At 42.1% G+C, this 24915-nt stretch overlaps 1 protein-coding gene across 3 annotated transcripts; it reads left to right on the plus strand.

Moving 5' to 3' along the window:
* Nucleotides 1–781: 781 nt before the first annotated feature.
* Nucleotides 782–24915, plus strand: mrtfba (myocardin related transcription factor Ba). 3 transcript variants are annotated; one of them, XM_054768150.1, is made up of 17 exons: nucleotides 782–934; nucleotides 1535–1653; nucleotides 9491–9734; nucleotides 12868–12933; nucleotides 13094–13149; nucleotides 14508–14583; nucleotides 14783–14944; nucleotides 15077–15237; nucleotides 15327–15470; nucleotides 15553–15800; nucleotides 16188–16353; nucleotides 17936–18973; nucleotides 19273–19395; nucleotides 19520–19666; nucleotides 19919–20056; nucleotides 20158–20218; nucleotides 20462–24915. In XM_054768150.1, exons 3-17 carry the CDS (start codon nucleotides 9584–9586, stop codon nucleotides 20968–20970), a joined length of 3246 nt encoding a protein of 1081 aa, XP_054624125.1. In that variant the 5' UTR covers nucleotides 782–934; nucleotides 1535–1653; nucleotides 9491–9583; the 3' UTR covers nucleotides 20971–24915. The 3 variants fall into 3 exon arrangements, with proteins under 3 accessions (XP_054624125.1, XP_054624126.1, XP_054624124.1); XM_054768151.1 differs by lacking the exon at nucleotides 1535–1653 and having other exon boundaries at nucleotides 19976–20056; XM_054768149.1 differs by lacking the exon at nucleotides 1535–1653 and having other exon boundaries at nucleotides 20462–24914.

The raw sequence follows: 24915 nt of genomic DNA on the forward strand, positions 1-24915 counted from the left end.
GATGGTGTCTGGGGGATCTCCTCCCAGATCTGCGTACAAGCACGTGGGGGCCACACAAACTACTGAGAATCATTTTGAGTTGCTACAATGACATTTTAGCCAAATGGACCAGTGTGCTGCATCATTTTTTCACTTTCATTTTTGGGGTGTCTTTGATTTCCCCCCTCTATAGGGTGATCATTTTCATTTCTATCAAATGATGTGGCATCATTTTGTTACTAATACATCACCCACTTATTATCAGGAAAGATATTCAAGATCATTTTTCCCCAAGTTTAGATCTGATGTGTTTTCGAAGTGTTCCTTTAATTTTTTTGAGCAGTGTAGAATTATAGTAACGTATATTTACAGATTTTTTTTAATTCATTCATGAAAATTAAAAAAATATATCCACAAAACATCCATGGTGAGTACTAGAAATGCGCAAACAACTCCAGGTATTGTCTTAACTGAACAAAATTTTTATATTATTATTATTATTATTATTATTATTACACCTTCTACTGAAGAAAACGACACTTGAGTTAGTCCCTCCTCTTCTGCTACGTAGCCAAGATGGCGATTAATGAGGGTGGTTAGTGTCCTTAGCTGCACACTTAAACATTTTGGGCGTCATCCGTGTACTGGCGACGCACTGTATTTTACTTCTCTGTACTTCTCAGTGAGAACGCACTTACACACTCACAATGCAAAGTGGAAGTGAGGAAGTGCACTCTCACGCCACCACGCCCCCAAACACCCTTCCTGTCCGGCTACGGCATGACGTCACTCTGCATCAGAACCCACAGAGCAGTCGCAGCCATTTTACTCCGCCAAATAAACTTCAATCTCATTGCTGGAGGAAACAAAATCACACAGGACGACGTTGTTGTCATTATGGATAAATCGCAATGAACGTCATCTCGGACGTCCGGGGATTTCCGGGGTTACCTTGGTAAGTTGTGGGAGCCATGGCGCCGTTGTCTTGTTTTAAACATGTTAGCTTGTTAATGCGAACACAAGCTAACTAGCCAAAAATGAGAGGCGTCTTAATTGTACATAGGTAAAACTACAAGACTCTGCATAGTCTGCGTATAGAGCAAGTATTATTTGTTTTTAACTCATAGAAACGAGCTGCTCGTATTTAGTGCTTAATGACACTGTACAAGTCACTCACCTGTCAGATTTCTGTCAGATTTCAAGTGTCGCACGCCCACCGGCCTTATCATTTGCAATAAAGCATACGTTGCCGACTTCCATGAAACTATAGTAGTACCTCAAAATATTACGTAATTATACTGTTCAGAAGAATTCATATTATTTTTGTTGAAACTGTGGAATAGTTAATTATTTGTGCTTATGCTGGCTCAACGTCCAGCATACAAGCTTGACTCTCTCGTGTATTTATGTTATGTAATATTAAATTACGGGCCACAACATTGGGAGCACCTACACGGTACAATTCACTACCAAATGCACGCTTGTCATTGATGGGACAGGTGTAGAACTGCATTACGTCATTGCGAAGTTCTAATATTTGGCTCCTCTTGTGCAGTTCCACCCCACTGCAGGCTATACTCTTTGGTATCAGTTCTATCTAATGTTGTGGCTGGTAGTGATGGGTCGTTCGCGAAAGATCCAGCTCCTCCAGCCGGCTCTGAAGTAAACGATCAGGTCGGTTTTTTTCCCGTCTATTTTTCCCTGTTAAAGCCACACGTGCTTGCTCAAAATGTGTGGTGCCAAGTATGTCCGCACTGGTGAGATATTAAATGTGCAATGATGTGCACATTATCTTACTTACATGTAGTAAGTATGTTTTGTTTTGTAGTCTGTCCTTTTCGGTAGTTTAATCACGCAGTATGGGTGCACCTAAAGTTAGCACATTTTAATTAATATTTTGTTGTGCAATGTTTTGTTGATGTTGTGTTGTTTGGCTTTAAATAGTTGGAAATTTACAAATAATACAGTCTTTTTTTTGTATTTTTTTATAGCAATCGGCTCCATGTTGATCATATGAAGGCATATTTAATAAATAAACATTTACAAATTAATTTGACACATATTTTACACATATTTTGGTCATAAATCAATTTAAGCAACGAACAAATCTGAGCAGCCATTTGGGAGCCAAAAGAGCCGGCACCTTTTAAGGAGCTGACCTGAATCGACTCCCTTCAAGAATCAGAATCTCAATTCTAAGGAACAACATTGTGATTCACATATTTTTTGCATAATCATGCAGCCCTAATGCACATCCACGCTCGCAACATAGCTGAGTCATAGAATGACTGTCGCAAGATAATGATTAATGATAACCATTTCATAATAGAAATAATTGCAAAGTGACGTCCCACATCACGCGCTCACCCGTGACTAGATTTGTATGCAAAATACGTGTCTTGAATGCAGTCACTCCTCTCGCAAGTAATTTAATGACAGCCGCAATCTTGCGTAAAAGAAATAATCAGAGCGACTCAAAATAAGACTGGAAATAATCCATAATGTCAGGGAAATTGCAGCAAAACAGAAGTGATGGGACAAAAAAACGGGCCAAAGCATGAATGCTCAGCAGGAAGTCCAGCAGGAATGGCCTAGTGTGAGTCGCCTTCCAATTGATGCCGTGAAAGAAAATGAAGTGGTGCCTCAGCAATTCCAGTCAGGTCTGCTTGAGTCATACACCCAGCTAGGATGTGGCAGCCACATGCTGAGAAGTGTACATTAACATAAACATTATGCATATGGGTGGATGGTAAAGTCATCATCCTTGCCTCCCTGTGTTTTTCTTATGTCAGCCTCCTCATACAGCATTCCGAAGATCTGTTCTTTCCACGTATTAAGTCACATCAGACAGTTAATTACAATGTTTCCCTTCCCATTATATTAGGGTGATATATTATTATTATTGCTAATAATTATTATCAACATTGTCAATACATCAACATGCCACAAATAGTCATATATTTTCTTAAACTAGAGTGGAACCTTGTATTTCTTTGGAGTTTGCAAACTTTTTTCACATCGGAAAAAATGGAAATAATAAATAATAAATCCCAGGGTAATCAAAACATGATGTACTGTAAGCTGTAACAAACACTTTCTTGGAACAGTCAGTGCTGTTGTTTTTTTTTTTGTTTGTTTGTTTTTAACAAAAGGCCAACAAAGTGTTTCTTTCCCTGTTTGGAAAATAGGCATCTGCACCTTTCTAGTGTTTAGTCAATAACACCGTGATGGAGTGCAAGTAAACACTTCCTGCTCACCAAAATATAACACTTCTCACTTTTCCAAAATGAAACACTTCTCTCCACCCACGAATATGTGACAATATGCTAAACATAGCCATAATAAATAAACATTAAGGCTTCCTGGCACACCACCTAATATTTTGCGTGAATTTTAGTCTACATAGATCAAGTTAGAAAATTAGTCCAACGCACATGGTCTCATTTTCTATGACCTTAGGGTTTGACATAGGATATCCCACTATACTTTAATGACAAACACAAAAGCAGCTCATAGACATGCATCACTTTGAGTGTCAATCCAGTTACGCCTAACTTCATTTTTTCATGCTGTATCATCCCATGAAAGGTGGCATCTGGTCATGTTTTTTGCCCTTTGTCCATTCTTTAGCCACTGTTTTTAGTGCACAAAGGCAGCCAGGAAGGAAGCACGTGTGTGTGAGTCTGTGAGAAGAGAGCAGACCTCTGCCTGTGCTCAGTGAGACCAAGCGATGACATCACCGCTGTCTTATCTCTGGATAAAAGCAGACATTTTTCTTCGACCATATCTGGTCTATTTAGCGCCCTAAACTGCAGACTCAAATGGAATCTTGGCGCAAAGGGATTTTCATGCATGTGCTTTTGTGCGGTGTGTGTGCGTACAGATATTATATTTTGTGCGTTTTTCCCCAGGCACTCTGGCTTCCTCCCACATCGCCATAAAAAAGATGCATGTTAGGCTGATTGGAGATTCTAAATGAACTCCAGCTCACCCATGAGGACAAGTGGTATATAAAATGTATGGCTGGATGGATGGCTGTACTGTACTATTATAGTAGCTAGCACTGTCATTTTTAACATCAACATCATTCTGTTTGCAGTCTTTTTTTTTTTAATAATCTTTTAACAAGAACCAGACCACCGTAATGCTTACTGCTGAAATAGCCTTTAAACTAAGACTGCTGTTAACACTTAACTTCTGTCACTTGAGGATGTGTGCTCACAAGCATAGGCACTTGTGTTTTTAGGTACTTTATCAGTGGAAGTCTTCACCGCTATTGCTATTTGTAAAACTGACCCTTTGCCCTCTTCTTGTTATTGCACCAAGACTGGGGGACACTGAATGTTCTATTTGTTTGGTTTGTTCGAAGTAGATAAGAATGTGAAGTATTTTGTTGTTTATTGTCTATAACCTTGCCACATACAAGATGGTGTTGTTGTTATTAGGCATGGAAAATGTATAAGTCATTTATGACAAAAAATTCCCACTTATCACTCCAATATGAAACTGATTTCTGTGTCTAAAGTCATGTTTTCTGGCGATGGGCACAATCATTGATTAATTGCCTGCTAAGAATTGCGGTGATTGTGTGGAATGTGTTTTTGATCAAATGGGTCCTGGAGGTCTTGAAACTATTCAGGCAAAATACAGTGCACTATTTGCTTTGGTTTGGTTGATACAGTCTCATGTAGTTTGCAGTCTAAAGAAGCACTACATGATGTCATCTATGGGAAGTTGTTCAGCATCCACAGTATAGCAACTTGTCAGGGCAGCACAGGACCTCCAGAGAGCGATTCTTCCACCCCAATTGGAAGTGGTAATGCTTTAACGTTATTATGATTAAAATGACAATAAGCAACATTATATTGTTATACTTGTACAATTGAACATGCCCGAACAAGGTTAGGAAGAATTACAACACCCCTTGGGCATCTCTGTGTGGAGTTTGCATGTTCTCCCTGTGCGTATGTGGGTTTTGTCCGGGTACTCCGGTTTCCTCCCACATTCCAAAAACATGCATTTTAGGTTAATTAGCGACTCTAAATTGTCCATAGGTATGAATGTTAGTGTGAATGGTTGTTTGTCTATATGTGCCCTGCGACCCTAATGAGGAGAAAATGGATCAATGTATGATTCATGTTGATGTCAGATCAGTATCGTATCGTACGAATTAATCGATTACCAAAATAGTTGTCGATTAATTGATAATTGATTAATCATCAATTCATCGTTGCAGCTCTATTTGTCATTCCACCTCCGTACAGTAGATGGCATCGCAACTGTGCCTCTTTGCCAGAGAATAAGAAGATGTAGCAGGAGGGATCAGAATTTGTAATTTGTCACTAGATTTTAGCCTCTAGATCCTGTTTTTCAAAAAAGCGACTAGTGACAACTCTAGAGACATGAAAAGCACGTCACGCTCTACTCAACGAGCCCAACCCACAACCACAAAAAGAACATAAAAAAGGTAATTTGGATTTCTAAACATATTTGTTTTACTTTTGATGTTTTTTTTTTTGCTGACTTTGTGTCCCCCAGTGTCCACAAGTAACATTCACATGCGTCTTGGCTCAATACGCAAATTATGCCATGATGTCATCTGACAGACAGATCGAGGCAAGAACTTCTAACAAAGTACTTTCATTGGATCTTATTGTTAGATAAGCCCAATGCCTTTCTAATGAAGTATCCATCCTGTGTGTCAAATGCTGGTCGGTATCAGGTTAACACAGCTGTCCTTAAATCACATGGTTAACCAGGAACAACTGTCCAAATGTTTCCTGCATGTTTTCCTAGCCTATATTCTTCCATTTGCACTTTGCCCTCAAACGTGCCATTTGTCATTGAAGTTGTGTTGGTATCACCAAGTGAAACCAAACATTGCAGTTGCCGTACGTTTCCGTTGCCAACATGACGCAGTGGTCAGTAGGATGTCCTACATGAAACATCTGTTTTACAATAACATGAAACAGCCCAGAGTGCCAGTAAATGGATTTATCAATCCAAAATAAAAAATCCAGTTATGCATTATATAATCTTGGCACATTTGCTGAAGAGCCCTTCAGTTGTGTGTGCGTGTATGTGTGCAGATGATTGATTTTGTGTTCTGAGAGTCTCCCCTCAGACGGCAGTGTGGCCGCAACAGCTCTCTAGTATTCAATCAGTACCATTGATCTACTTCCTTTGTTACAGAGCTGCCAAGCAACCTGCAAACATTCCTTTTTCCATTCCTTGTATCCTTGAGCGTTGGTGAGCTTCATTCAGGCACGTTGAAGTGGCACTCATCCTCCGTTCTGTTCTCTCTTCACTTCAAACATGCGCTTGTGTTTTCATTCCTTTTTTTTTGTCTTGTTAATGCAGTCACATTGATTGTTCAGTGTGTACATCCTCCAGCAGAAAATAAGAAAAAAAGGAACAGTTTTTATAAATCATAGCTCATCATCAAGGTAGGGAATAATATTGATTTATTTTCCTCCGGCATTATGGCCATATTTCCCTGTCGCCTACACTCTGAACAGAGAGCTTTCATTCTAAATCTTGAGATGGTCTATGCTATTTAGGTTTTACGATACACCAATATGTTTGTTGACTAGATATTGACGAGACAATACCGATCATACCCGAATAAGTTGGTGTTGCAAACACTGAATTTGTTTTTCCTGGAAAGCTGTGCGGGGGTGTCTCAGTCTACTTCCTTTTGCTCTCCTTCACACTCTCCTTACATCGTCATTCAGCTGAAAAGTAGCAGGGCGTCACTTTTGGGCCAGTACAACAACAACAAAAATGAAAACTGACACAGGCAAAAACATAAGACGTACAAATACAGTACATGTTTGACTTGTTAGCCACAAATAGAAAAACAACCCTAGTCCCCCCAAGGGTAAATTCAATATACACGCTGTTATATTGGGCATGTTACACTAAAAATACAGAAATAAATCATAAGCGCACATGATCTGAGTGAGTGGGTTGTACAGACAGTGACTGATGCCAACATTTACATAGATTTGAAGTAGCTACAGCTTACAAGCAGAAGCACTTTCACAATCCTGTCACCCGAAATTCCACAATTAGCTGTTTGCTAGTGTAGTGTTTTCTTAGTGTGTAATAATTGTTGAGGTGGGAGGAGTGACAAAAAGCGACTCTGGGTCGTAGTCCAAGTTTGGATCTCTTGTACTGATCATCAGATTAAACTCTCATTGCAAAATGATCCATGTTTGTCCCACATTTTCCTGTGTGCTTTCCAAAGTCTCGATCTTGACTGAATTAGTAATTTTAGCTAGACTGTGTCCTTAAATTTTTCTTTTAGTTTTGCTGGCCAAATATCAGAAACACTGAGCTACATTTACAACTTAAAACTTCCATCCATTCATCCATTTTCTATGCCGCTATTCTATTCTATGTGTTGCCATGTCAGTGTAATCTACACAGGGCCTTCAGAATCAGTAGTGCTGGCCCATGTCATGTAAACACTGTTAGCAATGAGGCTGTTTCTTTAACCAATCATATTTCAGATTCACACAAAGCCAGCTAGCTGGACCACAACCAGTGTTCCCTCTAAGCTGCGCGCCTGCGCAATCGCACACTGTTCCAGCATTCTCAGTGCACAGCAAACCTATGCAGCACACTAAATAAAATCCAACATGGATTGTAAATAAAATAAACACATAATTTATTCTGTACGATTTTGCAATGCAACTCAGTGACAGGCGACAACAAGCGGTAACAACATATAACACAGTGACGAACACAGTCTAGCCAATGATAAGATCCTGTTTGCATGTATTTACTTACGCAGCCAATCAATTCATTAACAGCGCGTTTTGCAGTACAGTACGTGCAGCCGTTTTGCAGGTTAGCGTATAGCCACTGGTGCAGCAGAGTTAAGAGAGCAAAATGCTGCTTGCTAACCCAGTGTTATGGCAAAAGTTCAAGTTCTCAGGTTTTGGACAGGTGTGATACTACAGTGTACACGTCTGACAGTGCTCACAGAGGTCCAAGGAATGCTCAAGTTGTTTGTGTGTATGCTCAGACACTTGAAAAAAGTTACCATTGTGCTTTGAATGCATCATCACACAAACAGGCAGCACTGATCCTGTTCCGACACAAAGAAAGGACACAGACATGATGTTGTTCATCATTCTGTGTGCGTTATATGAAGAAATAAGTGACTTTATATAAATATGTCAGCTTGCGAAACGGTTTGTTTGCCATTTCCACTGGAAGTCTTCCGGACCAATACTGAGGAGTGCGTGGTGAGTGTCATGTATTTAATCTCTTTTATGTTTTTGTCATGTTACAAATATTGATCCTGAACTGCTTGATGTAGTGTAGAGAGGTTGGTAGGTTGTTGTTGTTAAGAGACAATGTATTCGAAGTGTTAACTGGTTTCTTACTTTAGTAATAAGGGTATTCATCCCCAATTCTGTAATGCCATGCATTATTATATTGCGTTTTTGGATGGCAACAAGTAGCTTTAATTTGCTTACTGGGTTTAATTTGTGGTTGCTTTGTTGTGCATGTTGCATATTTGGATTTTGTAAGGTACTGGAAATAGTTTCAGACAATTCACAGTTGCGCAGAGCATGATGAAAACCTTTATCACCACTCCAAGCTGAATGTGGCGGCCATTTGACTACAGTGAAACATCTGAAGACAGCAATTTTTCGGCTGCCATATCTAAGACGACACTGTACAGTACTTGTATATGTAGCGTATTTGTGTATATCATTTTTTCCAGCAGGGAAAAAGAATGGGTTTGGGTTCTACGGAGGTATGAGCTTTAGGGTTTATGGCGTCTGAATGTATTACTCAGCACTATAGGCTTCAACCAGAATGAACCCATACTGTGTATGTGTTGTAACCACATATTTTAATTTGTATCCTGTAGTCTGCTACATGTAATGTCTCTGGCGCTTATGGGCCTACAGGGAGAAATGACAGGGGCCGTGTGAACATAGCCAACAGCAACATCAGGATGGCGAGCAAGAGGTCTCAGGTCCTGGAAAGGATAGCTGCTGGAGAGCGATAAATAGCATTCATGTTTCAACCAAGCAGACTGTCATCTACTTATTAAGTGCCCGTTGGGAAGCTTAAATAGTTTGTTTTGCTCCCCGAAATGTTTCCGTTCCCTCTGTTCGAAACCACCACGGCGACGTCATATTGCAGATTGTGAAGCCTGTTGGAACAGAGAGACATTTATGTGCAAACTGAAGTTGTTTCCCATGGGCAGCGGTTATTCAGTGCAATGGCCATGCTGGCTCCTTTTAATGAGTAATTTGGTCTTGGATTGAGCTCTTCCAGATGGCTGAAATGAAATGCCACCCTTAGCATTTTGCCAGTTTGGCGAAGTAGTCACGCCAACAGGATGATGATGATGATGATGATGATAATGATTCTGAAGAGCTCATGAAGAGCCCACAAAATACCTTACTTCTTTGCAAGCTCTTCTTTGAGAGACACTTTTTTAAAGAATTTAATTTAGTTCCCTTTTTCCTTGCGTCTTCCGCAGGTAGCAACCTCACTCAACCTAAAGGACTGCGACCTACGTACCTGCCGCTTCCTTGGGACATCTTCGTTATCCCCAATTTTCTCCTGAAGCAGGATGGAGTCCCAGTCTTCCCTGGGGCACCTCGTGTCAGAAGGGATGTGTCTGCTGGTTCCCAGTCCCCAGAGTGAAGCAGTGACCCATGACATGGAGGAGTTGTCACTGCAGCCCAACCAGGGCCTGCTGCCGCTCAACGAACGCAAAAACGGTGAGGCTGCTAACCTATGTTTGCATGCTTGAGCAGATGATCCGTGAAGCAGGCCATTGTGTTGAAAGACTGCAGGGAGAATCAGAGTCATGCTCAATAATTTACTTGTCACATCTTGCTCGCAAATGGAGAATTCAGTTAGTGATTTGAGACTTGTCATGCACACCAGCTTCCCCCCCCCCCACTGTGATATCCAAACATGCTTTGTCCTATTCTCAAACTGCACACGGGGCTTGTCTTCTAGTTCTGGAAAGTGTTATTATGAATTGCATAGCTGGTAATGCTTGCTGCTACAATCTGGAAAGATATGTCCTGTAGAAATAGAGGAAGAATAATACATTGTTGCTAATATTTAATCTCAATCAATACACACAAATCTACTTCATCGGGTGAATGCAGACAAATGTGAGATATTAGGATAGAATCCAGTGCTGTGCATGGTTGCTGCAGAGGTTCGCAGGAGAGTGCAGTGAAACATCTTGGTGGTGGAAATTTTCTGTGGAATGTCAACTGTAGTAGCACCCACTCATCATCTGGGCTTTTGTCATTTCCCCTCCAGCGAGAACACACACACACACACACATACACGCACACACACACACCCTCACACCATCCACCATAGCACTTGGAAAACCGCAGAGCCCCATCTCCCGTATTGACTTCAACGGGCAGCTGTTAATCTGTCTGCCGTCATCTCACTGTCTGAGACCTGGATGCCGAGCGAGAGCTGGAGCGCTGCTTTGTCAGCGGAGTAGTAAAACGTTCCTGGGAAGTTGCTGTAGCAGAAAATAGGGCCAGGGTTACGTCAGTGTAAAGTCACACAAAGAAGTATCGTTTGACGCATGAACATTGGCAAATATTGGCTGTAATGGCTTTTCATCAGGAATTTGAAGTGTTTTGTTTAACATTTGATGACATATTCACAGAGACAGTCATTAGAAATAGTTTTAAAAAGCTCTTAACTCACAACTAGAGATGCACCAACTTACCGGCCACCGATCAATATCGGACGATTTCTGTAAAAACACGCCTTTCAAAGCCGATCACAAAAACCAATCAGCGTGCGGAGGCAAATCCTGCATGTCCGCTGTGTCACGTAGGGTTGCCAACAAAATGACGCGTCTCATGTTGAGCTTGACACAGGCTACATCAATCGATGCCCGCGTGTTTGATCACTCCCTTACCAAACCTATCTCTGTTCGACTATTCTTCCATCTTTGTTTACACGCTTTGCCTAGCTGTCACTGGCTGTTCTTTCCATTGGCGACAGCTAGCTCGCTGGCTAGCTAGAGTTATCCGCCTGGCTTCTGGTCTTAGGATTCCAAATGTGACTTTTTACCACAGTGAGATTTTGGTTTTAAAACAAAGAAAGCAGTGCGGTTAGTTCAGAACTCAGGGAACGTTCAGAACGTTCATGGGGTACGTACTAACGTTTTCAAGTGTCACTGAACAACTTTATTATCTTGTCGTTGTACTAAATATGTCTTGTACTCAAATCAATATTTGTGTGTGGATGCTTAATGAATATAAACACATAGTGTGTACAGCCTTATGATGTTGATACTCTCACAGGGCTCTCCTATCTCACAGGGTGATTTTGAGAAGCTCACCAAAGGGTCAAAGAATATTTGCTACAACTCTAAGTTGTTTTTATTATAACTGTTGAATTCAGACTTTATGTCTTTATATAATGACAAAAGAACACAAAATAGCATAAAGACGATGGCCACACTGTTTGAGCAGAGATCTGCTTGGTAAATAAAGTAGTGTACAATTTAAATGTTGCCAGTCATAAGTAAACCACAAATAGTTGACAAATCTAATAGGGATGGATGATCGATATTGGAATCGCCAGCATAAAGCACTGATTGGACCATCCCTACTCACCCATTATCCTGCTGCTCATAGCACTTGTAATCTGTGCATGTCTTGCATGCACGCCAAGGAACCAAGCTTGCCATTCATCATAGCATTTTTTTACCAGAGTTGAAAGTGGTGAAAGTGAAAGCTCACACCACCAAATCCTACTCTACACAGTAGAAATGTTAGCTGTAGGAGTGAAAGTTGCAGTTGCTGGGCAAACTTTACATAAGGTTACAACATTCCTATGTGGGGCAGGTTAGTCAAGGTGACGCGAGCATTGGCAAAGTGGGTAGGACACCCAACGGCTTGATTCCGCTGGTCCCACTCTGGCTGCGGCACACCCTTGAGAGCTGATCAAAGTCGCACTTTTCTATTCTGCTAAAAATACATGCCTATTTTTGGCCAAGGACTCATTAAACTGCACAGAGTACAGCAAATCAAGCTGGGCAGGAAGTCTTCCATTCAAAAGAAGACAATTCCTTGCATTTAATCATTTATTTTACCTTGAACACCCTTGCTTGCAACAAAAACAATATAAGTCATTTTAGTCTGGAATTCACAAGCACACAAACAACAGTTGGCATGCCAAAGACTAATTCCATTCCCTTAGAAAAATGGTTCTCATACTTGTTACACCACCACCTCAAAATGTAGCTGTGGAAGTACCATCATTTTTGATACCTGCATGATTTACCTTAGAATATGTGGCTCATACTCACAGGTAATTGTGGTGTACGAGGTGAGTTAAGCATTAAAATTTCAGTACAGGAAAATTGAATTAGCATTTACTGAGAATCTTTGCTTAATAATTGATTATTTGTACGTGTACAACTATGTCATTTGCATACATCTGTAATATACTGTATAATTTTTTTTTACACAAAAAAAATAGTGCCACCAGTTTGACAAATAATGCTCTAGAAAAACAAGGCACTTTTGTTATTTTCTCAATTATACAGTGTTGTCGTTGATAACATGCATACACCAAAATACACATATAATATCATATTTTGCAGGTGAGTAACATACAGAGAATCATTGTTACGATACAATTTTAGTAGAGAGCATCAAATATCAATATTGTTCCAGCATGACAAAGCAAGGTCCCTGATGGCATGGTTAGATGAATTTGGTGTGGAAAAAGGTGGTCATCAGAGCTGCCGTAATATGATTTACCAATGTAGTGTATATCAACTTCTTATGTTTTTGTTTCAGTGCTTTTACATGTTTAATGTTTTTACAGATTGTCATCTCTTATCTTTCTTTTCAGTTCTGCAGCTGAGACTTCAGCAAAGACGAACTCGTGAGCAGTTGGTGGATCAGGGCATCATGCCACGTGAGTAACAGCGTTTGCCAGCTATACATCATTCACGGTCGTGTGTGTGGGGGATGAGCTTACCTAATAATGACAAGTCTGATGATTGGGTTACATTGTTTGGGCAAAGTTGCACCAAAATGTGTGCATTGAATATGCTGATATGTGTGTTTTGCTGCAGCCCTCAAGAGTCCGGCTGCATTCCATGGGCAGATTCGCAGCTTGGAGAGAGCCAGGGTATGGTGTACATGCTATGTACTGTGAAAAAGACTTAGGCCACCTTTGGTTTTTTTAGCAATAGTCAAATGGCCATATAAAACTAGAATGTTGCTCAATAGAGTGTGGCCCTTTGCCAAGGCTGTTAATTGTTAACAAAGTTGACAAACAAGTATATTTGTATCCGTTAGTGTAACAGGCTATTTCCTGGTGCATGGAGAATGACAAACAGGGGCATTTTGTTTTTTTTAAACCGATACCAATACAAAGCACATCTCCCCTCAGTGTGCTCATTGGTCATTAAATACAGGTGTCATGTTGAAAAGAACACTTATTAAAATACTAAGCGCTGAAGCAAATATAATTTGGTGAATTACTAAACATCAGCTGGTGAGCTACCTGTTGGAGACCCCTGTGATAGCATCACTGTCTAAAGATGAACACACGTGTTTCTGTTGCACAACTTCCACACATAACTAGTGTTTTGAAGACAAGTCAAGATTGTCAAGTGACACTTTCAAAAAGTAAGTTGTGATGATGATCATAGCTCGTAGCTCGACAAAAACGAGCTAGCTACCGCCATGATCAATTACATGTAGCGGAAACCCTGTCCTGCTTCTCAAGACCAATACCGTTAACGTCTTATATTAATCATTTTTAAATTTGGATTCAACTGTAGTTTGTGCACACCTGGAGGTAAGAACGACTCAAACTACGTGGGATTTGACAAATAGTATCAGTAGATTTGTCCATAACAAATATCGTGACATCACTACTATTAACAAAACATAAAAAAATAGCGGCGTCTCTGAAGTACAAATCGTGGCACAGCTTGGTTTGCTGGCTGACGGGGGCCAGTGTCTTCGCAAAGGTGAAGGACGCCGCGGCGATGGGAGCGGGCCCCGGGCCTTTTTATGCGGTTGGCTTTAGGGTAGCTTCTTTGGTGGCGCGGGCGTTTTTGTGGGATTTCGGGGTGCCTTCGTGGTGAAGCTTCCGTTTTGGGTGGCTAGTGGGGTCTGATGGGTTCAGGGTCGATGTTTTTTTTTTCCTCACTGAGAAGTGTTTGCGGAACGTTTGGTGCGACCAGCACGCCTGGTGTCTGAGGCAGTCGGGAGGTCCCGCATGATAAATGCCATGCTTGTTTACAACATGTTTACAGTACGTCACACATAGGAGAAAGGTAGAGCTTGATTTGCTCAGCCTAACCCACCTACAGCATAGTTTTTTTTAGTTTGTAAAGTGATCAAATTTATCAGTATGTCATACTTCCTCATATTTGTCATGCACCCCTAAAAACAATAAAACTAGTGGTGGTCTAAAACCTTTGCACATTGTATCAAATCAAAAAACAGATTTGACCCTTGTGTGACTCTCCTCAGACGGAGAATTTTCTTAAACACAAGATCCGCAGTCGTCCAGAGAGAGCAGAACTGGTCAGGATGCACATCTTGCAAGGTAACTGGAGTCCCCATGTCCTTATGCTAAAATGACCTGTATATAAACTAATTCTTGGTCCGAGTTATGTGAAAGATGTTTATGATGATTTTTCTTACATCTTGCACCTCAGATATCTTAACATGACTCAACAGCATAAGCCAAACATTGAAGCATGCTGTTATGTATACTCAAGGTAAGATGTTTGGCTTGCTTTCAGAGACTGGAGCTGAGCCGTCACTACAGGCCACCCAGATGAAGCTAAAGAGGGCCCGATTGGCTGACAACTTGAATGAGAAAATTGCCCAGAGACCTGGTCCCATGGAGCTTGTAGAGAAGAACATCATACCTGTGGATTCCAACCTTAAACAGGTCATAATAGGTGAGAGAAGGAATAGTAACAAAAGGCTATCCTGTTCGGCAACATGGAAAAGATCTAATATTTGCACGACAGTCTGGCAGTATGCTGAAACTATTTCTCAGTGTGACATTTGTTTTTTATTACTATTAATAGGACAGGTGAATTATCACAAAGTCTTGGATGAGGACAGTAGTGATGCCCTGTCCCCAGAGCAGCCCGCCAGCCAAGAATCTCAGAGCTCTATCCCCTCACCTGTGGAGGGCAAAGGCCCAGAACCCCCATCTCCAGCTCCACTTCCTCCTAGTATCCTGAAGGTCAGATAGTGGACAACATAATACTGTTGTGTCTGCTTGAACAGTTTATAGTTTAAAAAGGTTTTTGCATTGTGTTTGAAATTTCTTAGTCCCACCCAGCTGCTATACAATCCACTACCGACAAGATCAAGGTAATTGCTACTAATGAGCAGCCTGCAAGCCGCCCAGCCATTTCTCCGGCTCAACCAGTCACTCCAGTCACTCCCTCCAAGCCGGGCCCAACACTGGTGAAAGTAAGTGACCAATTTACTCTACCGCTTTGTCTTTTTATCAAATAGATAACACAATAAACAGCTAGGTCTCCTCCCACTACAGCAAAGCCAGCAGAAGCTGCCTTCTGAGAAGAGCCGCAGTAAAAAAGGCAAGGAGGCCAAGCCCAGAGTGAAAAAGCTCAAGTACCACCAGTATGTTCCACCAGACCAGAAGCAGGAGGCCTGTGAGTCCCAGATGGACTCCTCCTATGCCAGACTTCTACAGCAACAGCAGTTGTTCCTCCAACTGCAGATCCTCAGCCAGCAACAGCAGCACTACAACTATCAGACTATTTTACCGGCCCCACTCAAGTATGTTCACGAAATATGCTAAACACAAGCAATAACTTATATTACACAGGCACAGGCCACAACTAGACCTAACAATGTTATAGTCTAAAAACTACAGGAACCTTTTAGCTCCTTTTTGATGTGAGTTAATCCTGAGTAATTAAAGATGTGCAATGATTGGTTGAATGCATGACATGGACTACTGCTGGCAGCCGTGATGTATACAACTGTAAAATGATAGCCACACAGCTGTCTTTAGCATTAGTGCCTAAAAATAGAACAATAGATAACACAACAAACACCACTTCCCTGTATATACATCACCACTTTTCTGTCTCTCATCTCATGTCAATGCTGTAAAAGGATACAGTTTGACCATATAACAAATTATGCTGTTACTCCTCATAGACCCGTAACAGAGGGCCAGAGCGGCAGTCCTAACGCCCTACCGACCTCCATCGTTGTTTCTTTGCCCACTGCACCTCCGCCGCCCCCAATGCCTCTGGCACGGCAGAACAACTCATTATTGAACCGCAAGCCCGGAGTCCTGCCTGCCAACCTGGAGGAGATGAAGGTATTTGTATACCGTTTCAACTGAATGTACTGTCTGCAGGCAAGTATGCCAGGAACTTTTGAAGTCATGGTGTCACTGAACAAGGCAAGAGTGCTTTGCATTAAAGCAAGCTATATAAAGATATGAAGCCATTGAGTACGCGCTACTACAGTAACCTACCACAACATGAGGTACACATGCACAACTTATCCAATGAAGGCCAAACAAAGAGCTGTATTAAAAATAATGTATCTATACATGCTGCAGCTTCCAATATTGTAACCCTCATAAAAGGAAAATAAAGTAACCAAAATATTAGAAGTGCCTCTCAGTATGATACAGTGTGATACCCAGTATTATTCAAGTGTGAAGAAAGGGGTTATGTGTTGATCAGTCAGTAGGATTTTAAAAAAATAATAGGGCTGTCAATTAATTAAAATATTTAATCATGATTAATCGCATGTTGTCCATAGTTAACCTGTAATTAATTGCAGATAGATGTTTTTATCTATAATAAGTGTCCTCTTAATGCACCGATCAACATGAGACTGGATATGTTTACTTTATGCAAGTGTTTGTTTATTAAAAATTCATTTTCTTTTTTTTAAACAGCTCAACACAAAATGGACCTCAGTGTATAAAAACAAACAAAATGTACAACAAGTAGACATTATTAAGGTAAACTGTCCGTCAAGCCAATATCTTTCTCTTTAAGCAATTAATCTCACAAAATAGACACGCCCCTCCAAAAGTTTGGGAACACGTATGGCAAACACCTGCAGGTGCAACTTTTGGAGGGGAATGTAATTGCGACAAAGTGAACCCACCAACAAAGTGAAATGACAACAGGGTGTTCGAAAAATAAATATTGACATCTTACAAAACATAAAGTGCTCAAGAACAGTCAGTAGTTTACAGAACTAGGACTCCGCCCATCTAGCTTATACTTTACTCCCAGACTCTTTTACAGAGACACACACACACACACACACACACACACACACACACAAACCCTCCTTTTATACCTGTCATCTTTGTCAAACACAGCAGTTTGAGCACAAATGCTAATGCTAAGAAATTCCCTCGTGAGCCTTTACTGCCATCTAATGGAGCGCTGTGTGTCACATTAACATAAGCCCCCCAAATAGCTGTTCTCGGCAATGCCTGCCGGTAACTAGCAGCTCGTAACCCAAATTGTACCTTGCATTTTAAAGCAAAAAATCAGCAAAGAGACTGGTCGCATCTAAAAAACACTCGTTAGTGGGACACTCGTATGCTAAGGTACCACAGTATAAATGACATAAAAAATACCCGCAGGGCGCCAGGACCTTCTCTCTTCTGTCTGGCATTTGAGAGGTGACGTACTCTGACAACTCAACTCACAGTGACAGTAGATACAAATAACTTTGGTCTTGTTGTCAATTTTTGTTAACTCTTTATTAAGGCGTTAACTTTGACAGCCCTGAAAACTACATAAAATACCATTTGGATAATGATATGTGCAAGTTGGCAAAGAATACCAGAAAAAAATAGAAAACAATTCGTCAATCAATTGGGAACATATAATCAATACTACTTCATAATGGAAATGTTTCTTTTCTAGGTGGCTGAGCTTAAGCTGGAGCTAAAGCTGCGTGGCCTCCCGGTGTCAGGAACTAAAACTGATCTGATAGAAAGACTGAAGCCTTTCCAGGATAGTCCCAGTTCCTCTGCTTCGGCCACTATTCCCTCACCTGCCACAACCACTCTCACCGCCGTCCCCATGGAGATCATCACCACCACTACCAGTCCTGCCGTTGCCCATCCACCCCAGCAGCTGGCCTCTGAGATCATAAGCTCGACACCTCCAGTCTCCCCCACTCCGAGTGATCCCTTCACCTTCCAGCAGGATGTAGGCATGTCAGAGGCTAATTGTGAGCCACAGTTGTTATGCCCAGCAGGACCAGGGACCACGCCTCTCCCTTCCTTCCCTGTCCCAGAGAAGGACAGGAGGCTCCATGAGAAGGAGCGACAGATTGAAGAGTTAATGAGGAAGCTTGAGCAGGAGCAGAAGTTGGTGGAGGAGCTGAAGATGCAGCTGGAGGTAGAGAAGAGGAGTCAGAGCAGCTGTACAACAGACTCACAATCTTTTGCCTCCAACCTCACCACAGTTTCATGTTCTCTAAATCCTGTTAAACTGGAGAAACCAGTCGTGTCAAACTGCTCTCCAGCTTCCTTTCCTAACTCTATCTTGGGCTCCCAGACTCTCACAAACCCGCTGCAAACTGTGGTAAAGTTGGAGGACGTGACTGTTTGTTCTGGCAAACCCATCCAGCTGCAGCCTCAAACTCAGCTTATCACACATAGCCAGGCCCAAGTAACCACCAGCCCACAGCCTGTCCACCAGTCCCAGAGAAGCCCCAAACTCAAAACCCAGCCGCAATCCAAACCCACCGCCCCCAGCCTGCAGCAGTTCTTTGTCAGCCACCCTGGTGGGGTGTCGCAGGTGCTCGGTCAACCCCAGACCTTGCTAACGACATCTGGTCAACCCCAGACTCTACTGACCACAACTGGCCAGACTGGAACTCAGATTCTGCTCCCTGTGTCACTGGCCAACAACACAACCACCATCCAGCTGCCGAGCACGACTGTCAGCCTGCAGGTATGGGGGGAGTGCAAGGGCTTTGTTACCACCATGCAGTACATTTCTGCCTTAAATGATGTGGCATTGTATCAGTGTAAAAAACAAATATAGGCAAGTGTCTTTCCCGTTCCCTGTGCTGTGCATGGTGGCTGCTCCTCATTTTTAGGTACCAGGTAATGCAAGGTTGCTAAAGCGTGGTTCTGTACCAAATCATAGTGCTTGGTGGGAATGGGGCTATAACCTGCTTTGGTAGCTTGTTAATTCAACTTTCATTACAGCGATCAACTCTTTGTGTTTCCTTTTTTTCTTCATCTCAGCCTCTCCTTCAGGCAACTGTCTCAAATCCAGGCCTCGTCCAGGCCTCCATTCCGCAGCTGCAGACAACCAAGATGGAGACATCCCCCAGTCAGCAGTTAGCCAACCACAACTCATTGCTGCAGGTTAGCCATGCCACACAAGATGCCATGATGATAGACTACAGTAACGTCCTCCAGTGTTTCTTGTCTATTCTTTATAATGTAATTGGTATTTCAGTTGTAATGCTCTTGATTTTAATCCTTCCAGACTTTAACAATGTCCAATAATATGATTGACCTGGAGAACCACACAAGGCCTGAGATAAATCCCCAGTGTTTCTTGAGGAACTCACCAGAGAGCAGGGCCTCTCCTCGGGCCTCGCCCAATCACATCTCTAATGGGCCACTCAACAAGGTACCAGCAGTTATTTTACTTTTACTGTAGTTATCCTCCTGGCTCACCCTTTGTTTATATTTGAATAGATATACAGTATGTACTGTATCAAGCCTGTTCGGGAGCTTCATGACAACCATACCATTATGACATTGATTCTTCATTCTGTCCCCCAAGTCACCTTTGGTTTCACGAAAGGCACATTATAAATCTTTAAAATATAACATATTATTATTTTATGCTTAAGTTTGTGCTTGTTTTTTCTCTGTCAAGTCTTCCCCTGCATCCCAGCCGACCTTGATCCTGCAGCCTGCATCTTTGCTTTCTCAGCTTCCCAAGACAAGAGAGCCTCCTCGCTATGAAGAGGCCGTCAAACAGAGCCGCAACATGCACATAAACAGTGTTTCACAGGTTAGATCCCGACACAAACACACACATGCGTCCGCACACGATGCACACCATGTTGGAGGGATTGTAAACCTGTCTCTCAATAAAAGATGATGTCTTTGCAGGCTCCCACGGCAACCAGTCAGCAGATGGATGACCTGTTTGACATTCTCATACAGAGTGGAGGTAAGGAGGCACTCAGTGAATTTGCATGCAACTAAAATGAGTTTCTCATGATGGACCGTCCTCACATTGCCTGGTGTTATTAGCTTATCTTATATGACCTTATTCAGTATAAAGGTTGTTTAAATGTAGGAAAACATCTGTTTTGCAATGAACAAAGATGCAAGACAATGCCTTCACTCTCTCTATTGTGCCAAGGAGTCCTCATTAATGAGCTGTTTAATTCCTCATTTGACCCCACTTCAGAAATTACTCCATTTATCCAGCATGAGCCTCCAATGTCTCTCACTAAGAGCCACCCAGTCACAGCCAACATCACCACCCTTCCAGTCAACACCGCCCTCTCCAGGCACCCTCCACAGATCCAGGTGGCCCCTCCTCCCACGCTGAGTCCCGCCATCGACCCCAGCCTGCCCAACCTCTCCTCGCTGGCCACTGACAATCAGCTGGAGGCCTTCCTGGAGAGGACGCTGACCGACACGCCGTCTGCATCGGACCCGCGCACCCAAGGCCTGGTGGAGGAGCTGCAGGCACAGCTAATGGACCAGCAGCCCTACTCGCCCATGGACACATCCGACCTGTCCTTCTGCGACTCCTCTCCCCCCTCCTCACTCAACATGGGCCTATCTGACCCAGTGCTGGACAACATGGAGTGGTTGGACCTCACCATGCCCCCAGGTCCAGGTGCTCTCACGCCCCTTGGGATCCCTACGGACTTCCTGGACTCGCATGACCTGCAGTTGCACTGGGATTGATGCATGAGTGCAAGAAGCTGGAGAAGAGAAGCTGAGTAGAGGTAGAGAAGAAAGAAACCCAAAGCATCAGTAATATTCCCACTACACCACAGTAAGAGCCTCTGTACAGGCAGTGCACTGATTTACTTCAAGCAGGAGTTTGCACAGCTTTAAATGATGTCATCACTTAGGTGGTTGCGATAACGTGTAGGATTGCGATTGGGTAAAAAAGGGTTTGAAATATGGATCTGACTGTTTTAGAGGCTGATGTCATGATTGTTTAAAATGCCAGGAAGAGGCGGAGCCAGATGAGTTTTGGTAGCATGGACTATATCCTGGCTCATATCCATCACTAAAATCATCAGTGGTCACTGCTATGTAATGTCAGGTCACTGTAACACCGTGACAGTGGGGCCTGTGAAAGTAATAAACCATCAGGCGATATTGACCCCTTCCAGACTCGATCACTGAAGCTCTGGAGAGATTAGGCCTAATCCATCCTATCGTGCATGTTTTGCTGACTAATCTGATATGCTCTATCAGATGTGACTTGTTACAGCTGTCACCACGCTGGTGAACCAATGACTACATCACGAACAAAAGACTACAAGCGTAGGGCGAGGGAGGACGCTCTGATGACGTGAGAGCTATGCACTAAAGAGGTCTGGCGTGGCTGCGCTCACCTCAGAACTGGGTAATGTGAACTCTGCATATCACAAGTTGCTACGAAACGATTGATTGCGGTCACCGCCACACGGGATCACAAGGCGGATCGTCTTCAGAGTTTTGTCGCCGAGTGTCTTTTATTTTTTGAATGTATTCTGCAAAGATGACAAAAAAATCTGATTTTACTCGTAATAGCGGCAGCTTTTGTAACAGTGGAAAGGGAACACATTCATACATAACATTTTAAGTGTGGATTAAACAAGGCACATCAATCCATAGCTTAACTGTACTGCAGTATCCCCGCACTGTGTGTGTGCGTGTGTGTGTGTGTGTGTGGGTCCACCATCAAGTCATGTGACCAAGCATCATTTGCAGGAATGACAATACAGTGGAACCTCTAAGGTTGAAAACAATGGTACAATAATCCCTCGTTTATCGCAGTTAATCGGTTCCAGACCCAACCGTGATAAGTGAATTTCTGCCATGTAAGTACTTCTACTTTAAATGGAATATTTCCGTAGTTATGGCATATAAAACCTGTTTACGGCCTTCTAAATACAGGTTTTAACATGATTAGAGCTCTCTAGACATGAAATTACATCACTATAATCATCTTTACACTCATAATAATCATTATAGTAGATATAATCTATATTGCTTTTTATGAGCCATTTTAGACATAAATAATGTATAAAATATATAAATAACTCGTGTTCGTTGCAATAAATGTGTTTTGTATGTGTGGACAGGAAGTGACGACGAGGGTTCAGAGTTGAGTTTTAGCAGGATTATGGTCACAATATTGAATATCGCTCCCTCACTCTTGCTGTTATTCAAAAATGCTGTTTTGTGGTTGATTATGGCCCCTTAGTTCTATGTAGTATTCTGGCCACGAGGTGTCAGTAACACAACATTGATGAGACATGACATTACATCACATTACCATCACACTGCATGTGGTCAGCCATGGCCACGTGATACAGTGTCCAACATGAGAGAGTGAAAAGAAGTTCTCCTCCCTTCCCGTGTGGAAGTGGTAGGTTTTTGGCTTCTTACTTTGTCTTGTCCCCACTCCGTTTGAAACCCTTTCTTAAGTTTAGAATAAGTAAATTGGAGGCTAACTAGCAAGCTCGCTAGTGTGCCATGCAGCCGTGGATGTCTATTGTGTCCCTGCAGTGTACATTAGAAATGTGGTGTAAACAAAGAATAACAGGAGTGTAAAGGTGACACAGGGGTGTTATTTCATATGTACATGGTGCTAATAATGGTTAAAAAAAATGTTATTAATATTGAATCCTACTTTGTGGAAATCCAGTTCACGAGGGACGACTGTATATTCAAACCTGCAATAAAAGCCTGTTGTTCTGGCGATCAAGTCTGGTGCTGGTATGTTTCACCCAGTGACCAGTGTAGAATACTGCATATCACAATTTAAAGGCATCTTCTTAATGCCTTATATTTGTTTTTTGTGCCTGAAAATGCTTAATTGAGGCAAAAAAAAAAATACATAACTTGTGCTTAAATATGCATATTTTTTGTTTTCCTAATAGGCTATATTCAACCACAAAACAGCATGATTTATTCATGTATTTCTAACCATGATAGAGTGAAGCCATGAAATTAGAAATTTGTCATGTGGTGAGGGACGACTGTAAACGATGTAGGCGTAGCGTTTGTGGAAGCGCACCTTCATGCATCGTACTGTTTAGCGTTGTCTGTCAGGTGTAAAAAGAAGTTCATGGCTGTTTAGTAGAATTTACAAAGGCTACCCCACTTTGTTGCCTGTCTGGAAGCTATTGGACTAAGTGGCGTGCACTACTTGCCTGCAACCAGTAGAGGCGCTGTTGATTCAGGCTCAATTAGTTTGCTGTCTAAAGAACAATAGCATGACATTATTTGCATTTTTAATTTGGAGGTTCCACTGTAGTCTAAAATGAGAATGGCTGGCGAAGTCATCTAATTGTTGTCAAATTCAGCTGGTGTGGCCGCGCGAGAGAGTTGCATGAGCTTTGTGCCGTCTTCCCGTCTTTGTGCGTTTGCGTCGTCGTCTTCTTGTGCACGGCTGTTCACACGTTACGGTGTTCCACCCCTGCCTCAGCCTACTTGTGTGTGCTCGTACCATCCAATCCTTCGTTACCGAGGGAGGACATATCGACTGTTCTCTCGGCTGTTGTGTGGTCCAAACACAAAGAAGAGGGCTTAAAATGATTGTCTGCATCATATCTAAACATTGAGCTTTTCTTCTGTATCTTGTTGCATACATTCAGTTGAGTCGTCTTACCTGAGTCATACAAATCACGTCTTCTGTTCTTACGTCCATCACCACAAGAGGGCGTCGCCACTCACTGCTTTAGGTTTCCACATGAAGACATGATGACGCTTAGAGGCTTTTGTCAGTGCTGTATGCTCCTAACAGTCACACACACACACACGCTGTGCACAAAAGCACCCCGCCGGAAAAAGTTGAGCCAACCCCAGCATTGGATCTTACTCATGAGTTGATATTCTTGTTTGTTTGTTTGTAAGGGTGTCAAATTGAATGCTCTGTGGCCAAAAAACGGCATTGGAATATATTATCGCTTTTTAATTTCTATTTATCACTTATTTTCAGGTTGACAAAAACACATAATTGTGTTTTTTTTTGTGTGTCTGTTTTTATTAAAATGACTTTGGTTTGCGTTTTCTTTGTTCTAATGATAATGTATATTTTGTTTGTGATATCGGCCCTCTCGGCTGCAGTGGTGCTGGTGGTGGGAGCCTCACTGGCCAGTTAAGGACAGCTCATACTCATACTTTACTGTAGTGATAACAGCTGCGCCTTTTTATGTACTGTACTTTAATACATAGTAAATACATTCAAAAGAACTACATAGTTGCTCTTACCTTCCCCATACTCACTGCACAGTTTATCGCCATGGTCATTTTGCAATATGGATTCCGACTATTCTGGGATGTAAAATGAAGCACAGGCGCTCCTCCTCCACACACCCCCACCCCATTGCCTCTTGTTTGTATGCCATACGTTTTGCACATTGTGTACATATTTCTATAGATGTAATGCATATTTTTATACATGTGTAGAATTCATGGGCTCTCTATTTTGTAAATACTACAAAAGCTGTAATGCCTTTTATGTGACAATAAAAACAAAATGGGTGTACCGTACTATGAACGGGCTTGGTGTGCTTTTCAAAGTGTCTGATTCAGAGTTGCACTCAAAATACAAGAGCTGTTTGTGGCGTGTGTTGCTTTTTTACAACACCCATTCAAAAAAGTATGACTTTCCATTTAATCTTCACA

Source organism: Dunckerocampus dactyliophorus, chromosome 2, assembly GCF_027744805.1.
Source record: "Dunckerocampus dactyliophorus isolate RoL2022-P2 chromosome 2, RoL_Ddac_1.1, whole genome shotgun sequence".
Taxonomy (NCBI): Eukaryota; Metazoa; Chordata; class Actinopteri; order Syngnathiformes; family Syngnathidae; genus Dunckerocampus; species Dunckerocampus dactyliophorus.

Coding starts and splice junctions, on each gene's coding strand:
- mrtfba (XM_054768150.1), top strand. CDS start 9,584: ATGGAGTCCCAGTCTTCCCTGGGGCACCTCGTGTCAGAAGGGATGTGT. Junction 14,945..15,076: donor CCTTAAACAGGTCATAATAG/GTGAGAGAAGGA, acceptor TACTATTAATAG/GACAGGTGAATTATCACAAA. Junction 20,057..20,157: donor ACATAAACAGTGTTTCACAG/GTTAGATCCCGA, acceptor ATGTCTTTGCAG/GCTCCCACGGCAACCAGTCA.